The sequence below is a fragment of the Penicillium antarcticum genome (assembly GCF_028974205.1).
Source record: "Penicillium antarcticum strain IBT 31339 chromosome Unknown utg000002l_segment0_segment0, whole genome shotgun sequence".
NCBI lineage: Eukaryota > Fungi > Ascomycota > Eurotiomycetes > Eurotiales > Aspergillaceae > Penicillium > Penicillium antarcticum.
The window spans coordinates 3937226-3952324 of NW_026695300.1; the positions used below are offsets into that span (position 1 = coordinate 3937226).

General features: G+C 51.2%; 6 protein-coding genes across 6 annotated transcripts; 3 read left to right on the forward strand and 3 right to left on the reverse strand.

Annotated features, from left to right (window-relative positions):
• Window positions 1-57: 57 nt before the first annotated feature.
• On the reverse strand, window positions 58-2349 carry N7508_002466 (RIX1/PELP1 family protein; the record flags this gene model as incomplete). The annotated part of the gene is made up of 1 exon (XM_058460532.1): window positions 58-2349. One exon carries the CDS (start codon window positions 2347-2349, stop codon window positions 58-60), a length of 2292 nt encoding a protein of 763 aa, XP_058324064.1.
• A 224-nt stretch (window positions 2350-2573) lies between these two features.
• N7508_002467 (uncharacterized protein) lies at window positions 2574-6276 on the forward strand (the record flags this gene model as incomplete). The annotated part of the gene is made up of 5 exons (XM_058460533.1): window positions 2574-2579; window positions 2676-2799; window positions 2853-3179; window positions 3232-3845; window positions 3901-6276. 5 exons carry the CDS (start codon window positions 2574-2576, stop codon window positions 6274-6276), a joined length of 3447 nt encoding a protein of 1148 aa, XP_058324065.1.
• Window positions 6277-6587: 311 nt separating this feature from the next.
• N7508_002468 (complex I NDUFA12 subunit family protein) lies at window positions 6588-7412 on the reverse strand (the record flags this gene model as incomplete). Its single annotated transcript, XM_058460534.1, has 7 exons — window positions 6588-6636; window positions 6700-6837; window positions 6919-6982; window positions 7050-7130; window positions 7191-7197; window positions 7283-7303; window positions 7362-7412. The coding sequence occupies 7 exons, from the start codon at window positions 7410-7412 to the stop codon at window positions 6588-6590; spliced, it is 411 nt and encodes a 136-aa protein (XP_058324066.1).
• Window positions 7413-7551: 139 nt separating this feature from the next.
• On the forward strand, window positions 7552-9256 carry N7508_002469 (CDP-diacylglycerol--glycerol-3-phosphate 3-phosphatidyltransferase; the record flags this gene model as incomplete). The annotated part of the gene is made up of 3 exons (XM_058460535.1): window positions 7552-7794; window positions 7854-8206; window positions 8257-9256. The coding sequence occupies 3 exons, from the start codon at window positions 7552-7554 to the stop codon at window positions 9254-9256; spliced, it is 1596 nt and encodes a 531-aa protein (XP_058324067.1).
• A 1121-nt stretch (window positions 9257-10377) lies between these two features.
• On the reverse strand, window positions 10378-11909 carry N7508_002470 (ribosome biogenesis protein LTV1; the record flags this gene model as incomplete). The annotated part of the gene is made up of 2 exons (XM_058460536.1): window positions 10378-11839; window positions 11890-11909. The coding sequence occupies 2 exons, from the start codon at window positions 11907-11909 to the stop codon at window positions 10378-10380; spliced, it is 1482 nt and encodes a 493-aa protein (XP_058324068.1).
• A 548-nt stretch (window positions 11910-12457) lies between these two features.
• Window positions 12458-14473, forward strand: N7508_002471 (ribosome biogenesis GTPase LSG1; the record flags this gene model as incomplete). The annotated part of the gene is made up of 1 exon (XM_058460537.1): window positions 12458-14473. The coding sequence occupies one exon, from the start codon at window positions 12458-12460 to the stop codon at window positions 14471-14473; it is 2016 nt and encodes a 671-aa protein (XP_058324069.1).
• Window positions 14474-15099: the final 626 nt, after the last annotated feature.

Here is a 15099-nt window from a genome sequence, read left to right on the forward strand (position 1 = left end):
AGGTATTCGGTATATAGAATGCATTTTTGAATGTTCATAGGAACTATAATTACAAATCTACCCTTCCATCGTGACATCGTCATCCTCTTCATCGGTATCAGAGTCCATGTTCAGAGTGGGCAACTCATCGTCGCTCTCATCGTCAGCTCCGGCAGCAGCAGCAGCAGACTGCGAAGTCACTGTTGGGCCATTCGCAGAGGTTGTGGTGGTGGTAACCTGTACTGATACCCTGGGAGTCTCAGTCTGAGTAATTGCAGGAGCTGCTTGAGAAACCGGGGTGATTTCTTCAAATCGTGCCTTCTTGGTATCCTGCTTCTGGGAAGCTTGTCCCTGAGCAGTGGATTCCTCAGTAAAGGTTCGCTTATGGAAGGCGGGCAATGGGTCGGCAGGCTTCTGTTGCTCTACCTTGGGGGTTTGTAGGGGTATCGACACTGGCTGCTTCATAAAGTCAGAAGTCGGAGGAGCAGTGTATACATCATCGGCCATCTCCTCGTCTTCTTGGTCTTCATCAACATAAGCGTCCAGCTCAGGAGCTGTCATCAAAACAGGCATTCTGGGGCGAACCAAAGCTTCCACTTCCATCTGTTCGCCGTAAGTGCGAACCAAGAATGGGATAATGCTCGAGCCGGCTCCACGACCCTTGATTGCAGGCACGGGGTTGAGGACACTAGCAAGCATCGCATCCTTGTCCGAGGTTAAGATGATGGTACGGTCAATTTCGGCCCGAGTGGAAGGCGGAACAAGCTCAGCGGGAACAGAAACAAGCACTTCCTGCAGAAGACCCGAGGCGTTCTGCTGAAGGTCCAAAAATGGAGAAGCTGATTGCGCCTGGCGAGACTTCTGCAGCTCAGGGTTCAAGAAAGCGTCGGCGTTAGCTGTGATAGCTTGACCACCCTTTGACTTCACTTTCGTATCCGAGCCCGAGTTAGCCGCAGAATCCCCGTCCAGCGGCAGAAGATCATGACAGCAGGAGCGAACCACACTTGCCAGAGACGCTACGCTCTGCTTAGACATTGCGGGTCCGTTCAATGGCACTAGGGAACGAAGCAAGGCATAGACCGCAGAGCGCACGTCTTTGCTGAAAGTCCCACCTCGGAAAGTCCAGACAGCCTGCTCCAGAATGGTCTGGGTTACCGAGGTAGCGCTAGTCTCCAACACTCTGACAACCTTGGAAAGCAGATCCATACAGGCGATGTGAATGCGAGGAAGCTCTAGCCAAAGGCCCTCTCGTTCTTCGCGACCAATCTCCTGGTTGAACTGGATGCCGGTTTGAGACTCGCCATTTAGCGGGACGGTCACAGAAGTAAGTCGGGATGTCAAATCCAGAATAGAACCCAAAGGAAGAGCAACAGCAGCTGCGGATGGGGAAGAAACAAAGCCGGAAAGAATGCTCAGAAGTACAACCAATCGATCCACGCCCGAGTGCAATCCTGTCCAACCTGGAAGTCCCAGTCCATCTGGACCACTATCGCTCACTTCCTGGCTATAGTTCGGCCGTGTTGGCATCAGCGTCGCGTCAACTGACTCCCATTGTTCCACCACTGCACGGTAAACTTGGTCTGCTGTCCGATGAATGGACAGAATTGTTGACCGACAATCATCGTTCCATCCGGAACCAGCCTTGTCTTTTGGTGCGCACTTGTGAAGGGAGACAAGAAGCTGCTCTGCTACATCGACGACATGCTCCGGGAAATAGGCAGGCGAGGAGGAGCCCACAACCTCAGCGAGGAGGGTTCGAAGCTGAGAGCCGAATGGACGGAAAATGGTGGGATGTCTGGGGATCAGCTCCAGCAAAGCACATAGCACAATTTCCATGAACGGAGTGTTGGGTTTCGGCTTGCGTGTCGAACCAGAAGACGTTTTCGTAAGTACAGAAACCAAGTTCAAGGCTGCGGTGATAAACCCTGGTAATTGCGGAGTGGTGATTTCTCGAACAAGCGTTGGGTACTGGTATGTGAGATGGAAGATCCGAGTGAGAGTAATGACACACATCTTCCGCGTGGAGATTGGATCAGGCTTTGCCAGGATGCTGATCAAACCGCGAACAATCGGTTCATATCCGCGCAAAATTTCCCACTGACCAGCTTCGACGGTAGCTTTCACGAGCACAACGGCTGTCCATCTTCCTTCAATAGTGCGGTCCTGTAGCAGACTTGCCAGCCGGGTTTTCAATTTATGGATCTGAACAGCATTGTCGGACTCAGATTTGCCTTTCTGGGCTTGCGGAGTAGAGAGCAATGTGGCGCAATCACTCAACGAAGTCGCAAGGAATGAAGCGATGAAGGGTAATTGATTAACCGGGGTAGTAGTGAGGCGATGCGTCACGGCGCGCAATGTAGTAGAGGTCATGATCGCCCTCAAAAAAAGGGGCTTAAACGTGAACGAGGAAGTTGAAGTTAAAGATCTCCAACTTTTTTTCTGCCAACGCTCGGACCACATGAAGCCTCGGTGGTAAAATACCGTCACGTACGTAATCGCTCTCCACCCCTGGAGGATCATCGGCGTGGAACTTGACAGTGTTGGGCCTGGAATGCTCCTCTCCCTTCCTGCACCACTCACTATCCTTTTGAAACATGGCTGTAAGTACTTGTCTTGCTGTTTGTAGAGTAGTTACTCTGCTCTACAGCTTCAGAAATCACCAATACAACCCAGTATTGACCGCTAACACGTACCAGGGAGGCAATGCCGAGAAAGGGCAGCGCTACACTGCGGCCCTAGACCAGGCACGGAGCCAAGGGAAATGGGATGAGGTTCCCGAACTGATTAGGAAAGTCACAAAACATGCACCGCAAAAGACTTGTACGCTGAGCCCCGCCTTTCTTGATCTTGAACTGACCGAAATGTCAATATAGGTGTGATACAGACCGCAACTGCCGAATCGCGCGTGATATCGTATCTCCAACAAAGGTCGTCCGGCGACGACTCGTCATCTTCGCCAAATCTTGTCGAGCTGATCCCCGCCTTGTTAATGATCATCGAGAACAATGACGGGTCACCACAAGAACTACTACAGGCCCAGGTTTGTTTGGGATGGATCCATTGGGTCTTGAATGAGCCTGCGCTTGCAGCGGCACGTCTTCCTGCGAGCTTTTCGGGGACAGTTGATAGTTTGGCTGGAGGAGGAGAAGCCCCGACTGCGTGGACCGAGGTCTGTCTTGTGAAGGGATGCTACCTCAAGGGTATGTTTGTTTACCCCGTGATGTAACAGGTTACAGTACTAACATCGAGAAGCAATTGCACAATCTATTATTTTCAACATTGATGAGACGTTAGAGACATTTGGATCTTTAATTCCGTGGCTGAACGGCGGCAAGCTGACGTCGATCACCACCCCTCAATTCCTGGAATGGTCCGAGTCCCTCCTGGGCAAGGGCGCCCTTTTGGCCAGTGAAGAGGCGAGCAAGAAGACACCATACTCGGACCCTGAACATGTTGATGTTGCTCTACGATTGCTGCGCTTGTGGGCTTCTCATCCCTTCGTCAAGCAAGGAAGCCCCACCAAATCGCCAAATGCGGATGGATCCGGCACAGTTTCTCGGTCATCAGTATGGACTGCTTACTATGGAGTCCTCACAATTGTCTTACAAGACGGACTCAATTACAGCGGCCCTAACGAGGGGCCTGATCGCCCACAACTTGCCACTGAACTGCGCCGTGTAGAATCCATCTGTGAGGGCAACCTTCTCCGTGAAGTCAAGTTTCCTACTGCCAGCTCCCAGAACAATCAAGTCGAAGCATGGGTAGAGCAAGTGATAAGCAACTGGGAAGTTTTATGTGGCCCTGAGTGGCAGGACTCGGACCTCGGTGAAGGTGGCCAGAATGCTGTCGGCCGCAACGTCTTAGACGTAAGTCAAGCTAAGATCATGACCCGTCAAACTGACTAACATTTTTTACTGTCAGATTTTGTACCGTGCAGCGACAAAGACTTATCATTCTCATCTTGTCCTCCGTCGTCTTTTCCATGTCCATGCCTCCTTGGCAGACTTTGATCTCGCCGTGAAGGCACTCGATTCTTATATTGAGATTGTTACCGCAGCTAAAGAGAGAGCAGAAAAGTCCGCCGAGTCAGGTGAACTGGAAAAAGATGAAATTCTATTGCAGACTTTGTCTGAAGGAGTGACCTTGTTGACTTGCCACGGCTCCTTCGAGGAGGCAGAGAAAGCCCGCGATTTGACTGATATGATACGGGAGTATCTTGACAAACATACTGTTCTCGTCAACGGCGGCATGAACGGGGAAGTCAACGGCAACTCATCAAAATCTCCTGATATTCCTTTGTCGGTGTTGGCCTTGTCCTACCGGGCCGTGGGAGTTGGACTGGCTAGCTGGGCCAGTTGGACCCCTATGAATGAATCGCGGGATGAAATTCGAGCAGATGCAATTGACTTCCTAGAGAAGAGTCTTGAGCCAGAACTGTGCAACAGCTCAAGTTATTCATCTCTCTATACCCTGGGTCTGGTCTTGGCAGAGAACAGAGATTTAGACACGGCAATTGACTATATCAAATCAGCTTTGACACCCAGCGGTCTGTCCGTTGCAGTTGCCGAAGACCTCTCCAAAGAACGGGACTTAGTGTCTCTGTGGCATCTACTTGCGCTGTTGCTGAGTGCAAAGCAAGAATTTGAGATTGCCGGGCGTTCATGCGAAGCAGCATTTGAACAATTTCCAAAAGAAATTTTCTCGAAAGGCAACCGTGAAAGGCGGTCATCGAGAAATTCGCACAGTTCTGGAACACAGCGCCCGCTTCTTACTCGGCTGTCAGGTAGAGAAAAGGAACGAATCATTCAAACTCGCATTACACAACTTGCGTTTGTTGAACTCCTGGACGGCCCCGAGGCTGCGGTAAACCACAGCGAGCAACTACTGAGTTTGTTTGGCACCCTTTTCCATGACCTGAACCTCGAAACCGAAGAGTCCAAGTGCAAGTCAGAGCACTTGGTGCCACCAAAAAGCTCCGCTGGTACTACGAAGAGCTTCCGTGGTAGTATATTCAGCCGAAACAGAGCATCTCAGCTACCAGATCGACGTGCTGGTCATTCCAATGGTTCTGACACTGTCCCACCCACGCCAGCTATTCCTAATGGTCATACAGCGGAAGCTCCATCAATCCAAATCACGGATGGAGATGCAAACAGCTATAAGGAAAAGGCCTCCACAATTGGGCGGACAGATTCAAAGAGACTCAAAAAGCGAAGCTCAAGCTTCCACCGGAACGAGAGGCCACGCGTTGAAGATCCTCCACTTCCCGGAGGCGAAGCCTCTCCAGATATGATTGGGATTGCAATGTCGGGTAACACGTCACCAGAGACGGTAATCCATCCTTCCAAGGGCAAGCAATCATTGCCTCCAATGGCACACAATGCCAACTACAGACAAGAACCACTTCCCGCCGGACACGAGGACCAGCCCCCACAGCAGGATATTCGGCTCCCAATCACTCATCGCTTTGATTCTCCCACAGGGGCCGTTACAAAGTTCTCCCTTGTACAATCCCAAAAGCATGCTTTGGGTCTCCTTGTCAGAATCTGGCTGGTCATCGCCGGACTCTACCGTCGCGCGTCCCTCTTGGATGATGCCCGTGAAGCCTGCGAAGAAGCTTTGAAACAAGCTACGCGAGTTGAAACACTTGTTGCGTCGCATGAATCGTCAGCTCGCTCGTTTAGCAAGCGTGGCTGGGGCTCTTCCAAGAGTTCGGAAGAACTCTGGGCCGATGTTTACGCCGAACAGGCGCTCCTGGCACAGGCTGCCTTGAACCCTCATCAGGCTATCAGGCACTATGAGGAAGCCTTATTACGCTGCCAGGACCATCCGATGGCAACCATCGGACTTGCTAATTTGCTATTAGACATCTGGGATCGGACTCTCTCCCCAGAGCCCTTGAATGCAGATGTGGATCTTAACGTTTCGCGTCTGTCATTACTCGCGGAGACTCCCAAACCCAAGTCCGCGAAAGCCATTTCAACTGATGATTTGAAGGTATCTCGGGAACACGAGAATGCAGAACCTGATGAGGTCCTTTCCTCCCCACACGATGTCGAACCCCAGCAGCTCCATCGTCTTGCGGCCCGGGATCGCGCCTACGGGCTCCTTTCGGCATTGACAAAGCTCGGTAGCTCCTGGGACAGCTCTGAGGCATGGTATGCCTTGTCCAGGGCATACGAGGCCGGCGAGCAAGTCGAGAAGTTGAAAGAAGTTCTCTGGTGGTGCATTGAACTAGAGGACAGACGACCAATTCGTCACTGGTCGAACATCGGCTCCGGTCTATATGTTCTCTGAAGCAAAATCTTGGGTGTTAAAATATCTTCTTGTATCTAATTCATTTCCCCTTGGCAACACTTTTCTGTTTGATTTTCAACAACTGAGATACCTTGTTGATACTGGCATGTGAACTACATGGTTGCGACGAGCATTTTTAATTGAAGCGGATTTTCGAGAATGGACTCTCTTCGTAAAAAAGCAAACACTACCGGTAAGACGTCTTTATATACATTTCCCACATAGACAACCAAGTTGCCAGCGGGTCCAAAAGGAAACGGGATCAGGTGAACAGCACGAACGTTGGATCGATTCTACTACTGCAATTTGATTTACCGCGGAGCAGCAGTGGGAACCCAGGCAGCGATCTTCGGCTTGGTACTAGGGGCGAAGTTAGTCAATGCATGGGCGTAAATCAAGGGCGGGATGTAGGGCTACACATACGTAGAGTAAGTCTTGAAGGCAGCACGGCTCAGAGTTGGGTTGGCGCGGTGCTCAGGCAGCTCCCAAGGGCGGACACCAGTCTGCATGATCTTGTCGGCGTGTGGAGGCGCGTCAACAAGGTAGGAGATCCAGGCGTGCCTGAATTTGAATTAGTCGCTTGAATTAATCGCGTGTATTTGTTGTGGGACTTGTTGCCCGTGTATCGAGAGAGAAGCTTACCAGCCGGGCTCAATGTGGGATGCGTCGTATTCGACCTCCTTGTAGTCGACCCATCGTGTACGGACTAAACGGAAGAAAATTAGCACTTCGGGTGCCCTTTCATAGTCGCCCGCAAGAGTGAGTCGTCTTACGAGGCAATTCCTCCTCCATGTTCTCGAAGTACTTGTTTCCGAAGCGATCGGTTCCGATCAGGGTTCCGGCCTTGGTATCACCTGGAATAGCATGAATTGTCAGTCAACTGCAGCGCGATTACCAATTGAGAGGCGACGTACCGATGTACTAGATCACAGCGCAAAGACACCTAAGTTAGTCTTCATTTCAAGCAATTGTCCCAACCCTCCGGGAGAGGCGTCCGCGATCATACCTGCATTTGGTGGCCAGCATCCTAAGTAGCAAAGTTAGCGACCAAATTCACTTAGAGAAGAGACCAGACAGAGACAAACCTTGAGGCCAACCCGGCGAAGGTTACGCAGCGTCCTCAGAATAGTCGACATCTTTGCTCGTTCAATGTGGAGCGAATGGGATGCGAGAGATTGGTGATTTGAGGTTGCAGGAGGGCGGCTGTTTGCACTGTTTGCATCTCTTTCGTGGATTTCCCGATTCAGAAAAACCCTCGACTTTCGTCTCTTAGACATGTTTTGCCGAATCGGAGGACAGGCGCTTCGTAGCGCTGGGCGTCGCTCGGTTGCACGCCCCAGGCTATATGCTCGCAACTTTTCTGCGCAGTCCGGTACCACTGCTACCACTGCTGCGTCCGCTCCTTCACCACTAGCAGGAATCACCTCCGAGCTAGACCGCATTGCTCCCCGATTTGAAGTGCCTGCGTCGCAGATCACCATTATTGATTCTCCAGCGAATTTCTATTCCACTCTAAAGGTGCGTTGAACTGTACGACTTTTACCGAAGTGCGATTAAACTGACTTGCGACTGCACAGGATAAAATCCTCAAAGCTCGGCGGCGTGTTTACCTCTCCACCCTATACATCGGCAAAACGGAATTCGACCTGATCGATACATTGAGCCAGGCTCTTCGCGATAACCCCGATCTACAAGTCTCAGTCCTTACGGATGCTCTGCGTGGCACACGAGAGACACCGAACCCTTCATGCGCATCACTCCTTTGTTCGTTAGTCGAGAAGTATGGTCCGGAGCGGGTTGAGATTCGGATGTTCCATACGCCTAATTTGACCGGCTTGAGAAAGCAATGGATTCCTCGTCGAATTAACGAGGGCTGGGGCTTGCAACACATGAAGCTTTATGGAATCGACGACGAGATTATTCTCTCAGGGTATGTCTCCTACGACCGTTGTACCCGCATAAGAGACTGACATATCTCAGCGCGAACCTGTCTGAGGAATACTTCACAAGCCGCTTGGATCGGTACCATGTCTTCGCCTCCAAGGCGCTGACCGAATACTATGCTCAAATTCACCATGCAATCTGCAGTTTGAGTTTCCAGATTCTACCAGACCCCGAGAACGAGTCCTATATTTTGGACTGGCCTAGCTCAAACGGTGCGCCATCGCCTCTCGACAGCCCTCAGGACTTTGTCGCTTATTCGTCGACCTTCCTGAACCCGCTCATTCAGGCATCTGACAATAAACCCGCTGATCCATCCGAATCCAGCCAAACCTTTGTATACCCTGTTTCACAGTTCACGCCGCTATTGAAACCCAAGGATACCTCTACCGAATATCCTGCCGTAACTACGATCCTTCGTATGTTGTCCAGCTCGTCTGCATTTGCTGGTGCCCGCTGGCTCTTCACGGCAGGATATTTCAATATCCACCCCGTCCTTTCCTCCCTCTTGATCTCCAGTACCTCCGCTGCCCAGCACAATCCCTCTACCACACAAGGCACTGTCTTGACAGCTTCTCCGTGGGCCAATGGATTCTATGGCTCCCCGGGAATCTCAGGCATGCTCCCAGCCGCCTACACCCACCTTTCGGCACGATTCCTCGATCGTGTCGCTGAGGCACAGGCTACCAGTTCCATCCAGCTCAAGGAATGGCGCAAGGGCACTGTGGGCACACCAGGTGGCTGGACATACCACGCCAAGGGCCTTTGGGTCACTCTGCCCAACGAGGAACACCCAAGTCTTACGTTTGTTGGTAGCAGCAACTACACAAAACGCAGCTATAGTCTCGACATCGAAACCGGCGCTCTAGTTGTAACAAACGACCCGGATCTCAAGCAGAAGTTGGGCGAGGAGACAGAGCGACTCCAGAAGGACGCCAGCCCCGTCTCGAGAGATGACCTCATGCAGACGGAGAGACGTGTCGGGTGGAACGTGAGGCTCTCCATGTGGATCGTGGAGAAGGTCGGCGGTGCCTTCTAATTTCTTTTCTTGTGTAAATATCTCTTTTCGAATAATAGATACTCTGTAATATAGCGAAATATAGATTGGTGTGATATCTGATGCTTATCACATCATCCAGGAACATTTGAGTCACGCATCAAGACTGATATGAACCCCAATTCCATCTTCACTCATCTTTTGACCCAACAACAATATTGAATAAGACAGATATGTCTCTCGAACAAGCCTTGGCGAAATGCTGGTTCGGCTTTTGACTTGGATGACACACTTCACGAATTTCGACGAGCCTCAGCCAACGCCTCAACCCACATCTTCGAGGCAATACACTCTTCAAACAGCCAGGTCAGCATCGATACCCTCAGAGCCACATACAGTAATATTTTGCGCAGTACGACCGCCAACGCCTTCACAGATGGCAGAACTTCAACGGAGTATCGACGTGAACGATTTGGGCGTCTTCTCCAGGCGCACGGGCTTATGGGCCCCGATCATTTCTTCGAGCCTGGAAATCCCCTACTTGACCGCCTGTTGGATCTATATCGGAATTCTTTGCGCGAAAGTCTGGCTCTCAAACCTGGTGTTTTACAGCTTTTTCAGACTCTGCGACGATTGGGGAAGAAAGTTATTGTTATCACTGAAGGACCAGCCGATGCGCAAGAATGGACGGTACAAGAGCTGGGGATATGGCGATATATAAATGTGCTTGTTACGACAAATGAAGTTGGTAGATCTAAAGCGGATGGGCTCTTGGGTATTGTCTTGAAGAAGCACGAGATACACTCTAGTGATATTGTTTACTTCGGTGACAATGAGCTTCGTGATGTTCAAGCTGCACAGGAGGAGGGGATTTTGGCAGTCCATTATGACGAGACACAGAAACCTCAGTTGGATGATATCAATGGATTACGGGTGAATTCGTGGGCTGTGGTAGAAAAGGTACTCGTCCGTGGAGAGTAAGGAGATTGGTATGGAATAGAACATGAAGACATAAACATAACTTTTGGTCTAGCCATCAAAAGATATCAACCCTAACGCACGGGCATGCAGGAATAAAAAATAAAACAAAACGAAAGCCAAACGCCATGTCATGACTGAGGGGTTCCACCGAGCGTCGTCTCATATGCAATGCGGATCTTCATCTAAGCTCGTCCGGGGACTTTGCCGCTCCTGAAGCGAGCAGGGCCAAGGCCAGAACGTACCTCGTCGAGGTTTCTGATACCAATGGCCTCGTTACCGTTCCTGCCACGCTTGTTCTTAGCACCAGTGCGCTTAGCCTGGGCACTGGTGTTGGGATCCCAGCTAGAAAGGAAGTCGTCCATCACGCTGTTGAAGTTGCTACGGCTGTGGATCTCGTTTCCATTGGCATCGACCAAGCTGGGGGCCTCGGATGCGGCGGACATATCCGTCATGCCGGTTGCGCCTGTCATTCCACTGACCATGGACATGCTGTCGTCGTACTCATCTTCCTCGTCGAGAGCATAGAGAGCCTCCACCTTGTCAAATCGGTCGTCCAAAAGACGGTGTCCCTCAGTACGAGCCAGAGCAGAAGATGTCATCGAGTATGCGGATGGGTTGGTCAGAGCACCCTTGCGCTTCTTGCGCCGAATTGGTGTACCACCGGCAGTGAATACGGTCGATGCCATTGTTTGCGAGGGTGCAATTGTGGGTGCTGCGGGTACCGGGGCCTTGCCAGCCTTTGCATCTTTCTTGAACTTGGCGAACTCGTTCATCCACCCTTGGTCGGTTGGGGCGATATCCGGAGCTGGTTGATCGTGCTCAGGCATCTCGCCGGGCTCCAGAGTATTAGCATCGGTGGCCTCTGGAAGCTTCTCGTCCATGGCTTCTGTGCTATCCATCTGCACGGGTGCCTTCTCGGTGGCATCCGACTCCCATCCTTCATCTTCGTCGTCGTGGTCAAAGAGAGAATCCTCCCAGTCGCCCTCGTCAATCTCCTCCGCATTGGCGGTCAATTCACCAAAGACATCATCATCATCGCCATCCTGCACAAAGGCCTCATCCTCGAGCGCCTCCAGGGCCTCTCGTAGGCGGGGGTCCATGTCGGGCTTGAATCCAGCAATCGCATCGGGAACGTTCTGCTGGTCCTGGTAGGTCGGTTTGCGAACATATGACGATGCAGTGGAGCGCATATCGCCATATTCAGAGCCGTAGAGACTGGGGCCACCGAAAGCGCTCTGAGAATCGCCTTCTCTGTCATCCAGAGAGACCTGTCGCAGCGCATCCTCCAGCTTCACTCCCTTGTTGGCCTTGCCTTTGGGCTTCTCCTGCTTAGCTTCAACAAAGTAGGTGTCTCCGCTTCCGGTTCCAAGCTCGCGCAAATGCTGCATGTAATCGTAGTTGGAGTCATCATAGTAAATACCATAATTAGCAGCCTCACCCTCGTTCTGGCGAGCACTGTCACCAAACTCGGACTGAAGATCGTGGAGGTTGCGCAAGGGCTTTGTCGCAGTTCTCGATGAAGATGGAGCGGGAGCGGGACCAGAAATCTGGTGGAGGACGCGGTCATCCGCACCGGTATCGTGAATCAACGGGTCATTTTGAGACCGGTGGAAGAGCTGGAAGGTGCTCGCGTTCTTCTTGTCACTATGAATCGGTCAGGTTTTGCGCATCCATACTCTCGTGTTTAAACGTACATCCACTGTTTGGGCGGCATGTTGGACTTGGTTGAATGTTGGTGTCGCAGAAAAAAAAAAGAAAAGTGGGATTGATAGAGTCACGTGCAGTCTTATCGCCCCTCGTTCTCCGGGGTCCTCGAGGAACCTTGGGGGTTTCTTTAAGAATTATATTCAAATGCCAAGGGATATAATATATTCTTTTGGTTTCTGCTATGCTCGCAAAGTTGGACTTTTGAATGTGCACATTCGCTTGTGGACTTGGGTACTAATTGGGCTCGTGATAGGCCAGTATATGTGTGATGCCCTTGAGCTACACCATGTTTGGGATATAGGTCTCTCTGTTAGATATAAGCTATGTATTGCTGCATAAACGCACATGTATATATATGTATATATCAATATAGTCGACATAATCATCCATCCGATATATCTCCAGACTTCCTAACATCCGCGAAGTATACGCGATAGAGGGGGCTGAGTCAGCGTTATCTTATCCGTCTGAATAATCCAAAATTCCCTTCCGTTCGGTGGGGTTGACACTTTTTTCATTTCTACAACTTTTTCGCATTTTGAAGTCACTGCCATCATGGTGCTGGCTAAATCCAAGAACAATGTGGGACTGGGAAGCAGTCTCATGAATGACCGCTTTGGCAAGGGCAAGGCGTCCAGCCAGAAGAAGGTCTCTCACAACAATGCCATTGCGCGAAAGGGCATGGATGGTGAGACCTACGTGACCAACGAAGCCAAGGAGGCATCATGGGTGAAGATGCGCTCTATCACCGAGCAGGCTGCTCTCGACGAGTTCCTGAGCACTGCCGAACTCGCCGGAACCGATTTTACCGCTGAAAAAATCAACAACGTTAAGATTATCCACTCCGACCAGAAGAACCCTTTCCTCCTCACCCCCACCGAGGAGAAGAACGCCGTGAAAAAGCACCAAAAGAACAAGGGAAGATTGACTGTCCCCCGACGACCCAAGTGGGACCAGTCTACAACTCGCAATGAACTGGAAGCGATGGAAAAACAAAGTCTGTTGGACTGGCGACGAGGACTGGCGGAGTTGCAGGAATATCATGATCTGCTGATGACTCCTTTCGAGCGCAACTTGGAAGTCTGGCGTCAGTTGTGGCGTGTTATTGAGCGATCCGATCTGGTCGTTCAGATTGTCGATGCCCGTAACCCGCTGCAGTTTCGTTCTGAAGATTTGGAGACCTATGTCAAGGAGATTGACCCACGAAAGAAAAATTTGCTGTTGGTCAACAAGGCCGATATGTTGACTCTTAAGCAAAGAGAGGCCTGGGCCGAGTACTTCGAGCGGAACAACATTAACTTCCGTTTCTTCTCTGCTCACCTCGCCAAGGAGAAGATCGAGGCTGCCCTTTTGGAAGAAGAGGCTCAGGGAAATGAGGAACTCGCCAACAAGACTAAGGACATGAATGTTCGTGATGATGAGGATGATGGATACCGCAAGGAGGACACAGTGGAAGAGGAGATGGCCAAGCTCGCCGACCCAGATCGCTCGCTTGGTCCTCACATCTTGGACACAGAAGAATTGGAAGAACTCTTCCTGGCAAACTCCCCTGAAACACTACCACAAGACGAAGAGGCTGGCGAGCAACCCAAGCAGAAGACCACAATCGGTCTCGTTGGATACCCTAATGTGGGTAAGTCCAGCACAATCAACGCCCTGCTTGGTGCCAAGAAGGTTTCTGTCTCTGCGACACCCGGTAAGACCAAGCACTTCCAGACCTTGTACCTCTCACCCGAGATCATGCTCTGCGATTGTCCCGGTCTTGTGTTCCCCAACTTCGCTACCACCAAGGCCGAGCTGGTCGTCAACGGTGTGCTGCCCATTGATCAGCAGCGTGAGTTCACCGGTCCTGCCGGCCTCGTTGCCAAGCGTGTCCCCAAGCACTTCATCGAACAAGTTTACGGTGTCAAGCTGCGCATGCGCCCCATCGAAGAAGGCGGCACAGGCATCCCAACCGCCAGCGAGATTCTCCGCGCATACGCCCGTGCTCGTGGTTTCTCCACTCAGGGTCTCGGTCAGCCAGACGAGTCTCGCGCTGCCCGTTACGTCCTAAAGGATTATGTCAACGGAAAGCTGCTTTACGTCCACCCACCCCCCACCGCGGAAGGCGAAGAACCCATCGACGTGAACGAGTTCAACAAAGATCTTTATGATATCAACCACCTCCCAGAAAGACGTCGCAACCAGCTCGCACAAGCACAGATCGGCAAGCCAGCCACACCGGCCATGGTTAAAGATGACATTGACGCAGACGTCACTGCCGCCCCGTACAGCGAGCCCACAGTGGAACCTGAGCTCGGTCGTACCTCGCGCAACCTCGACTCCGGTTTCTTCGGCACAGCCACTGGCCCTTCTGCCGGCCGCATGACACTCCCCTTCCAGGCTCAGTACACCAAGCAGGGCCAGGAGATCCGCAAGACTCCCACAGGCCGCAAGGAGCGCATGATGGTTGCTCTGGAGCGTGGTGTGGATGTCTCTGAGGTGCGGGGTCCTAACTCCAAGAAGCACTTCAAGGGTAACAAGAAGGCGGCCAAGAAGATCCGCAACAATCCTGAAGATGACGATTATTAAAAAGTGCTTTTTGTTACCTGCGCCTGGGCGAGTGGAGGGGGATTTTCTGTCGCTCCTTCTGCCTCTTCTGGGGTATCATCCTTGGGCTCGTCGGGCCTGGGATGAATGAATGATAAATGATCCTCCTTACGGGATTTGCATGTCATGTTTTCATTTTGGGATTGAATTTTTATATTCATGTTCATACGTTGCTATTTGCAGATCATCTTTTTGGCGTTTGGTTTTACGAGTTGAATAACGATTTATACCAGTCATTCATTCACTTGATTTTTTTTTTCTCTTCCACTACCTACAATACATTCCCAGTATCATGTAGAACCCGAAACAACCCTATTTCTTACCCTTCTCAGCTCTATGTCGCACCTGTGTCAACTTGCCAGAAATCGAGTCTGTCATTTCTTAGGTTGCATCCCCCATTCCTCCTATGTCTTCTTCAGTTCATCCACGATCAATGTCTCCCATGTCTGAGGAGGGCTTGGGTATGTACAGGTAGACCAAATATACTCTAATCGCCCCAGCTTGTAGAAACCCGCAATGGAAAGCCCGCAAATGTATCAAAAAAGCAATACATGTAGGAAGGCATTCCTCGTAAAGCATTGAGCACAAAATGAATGCGTGGATGCTCG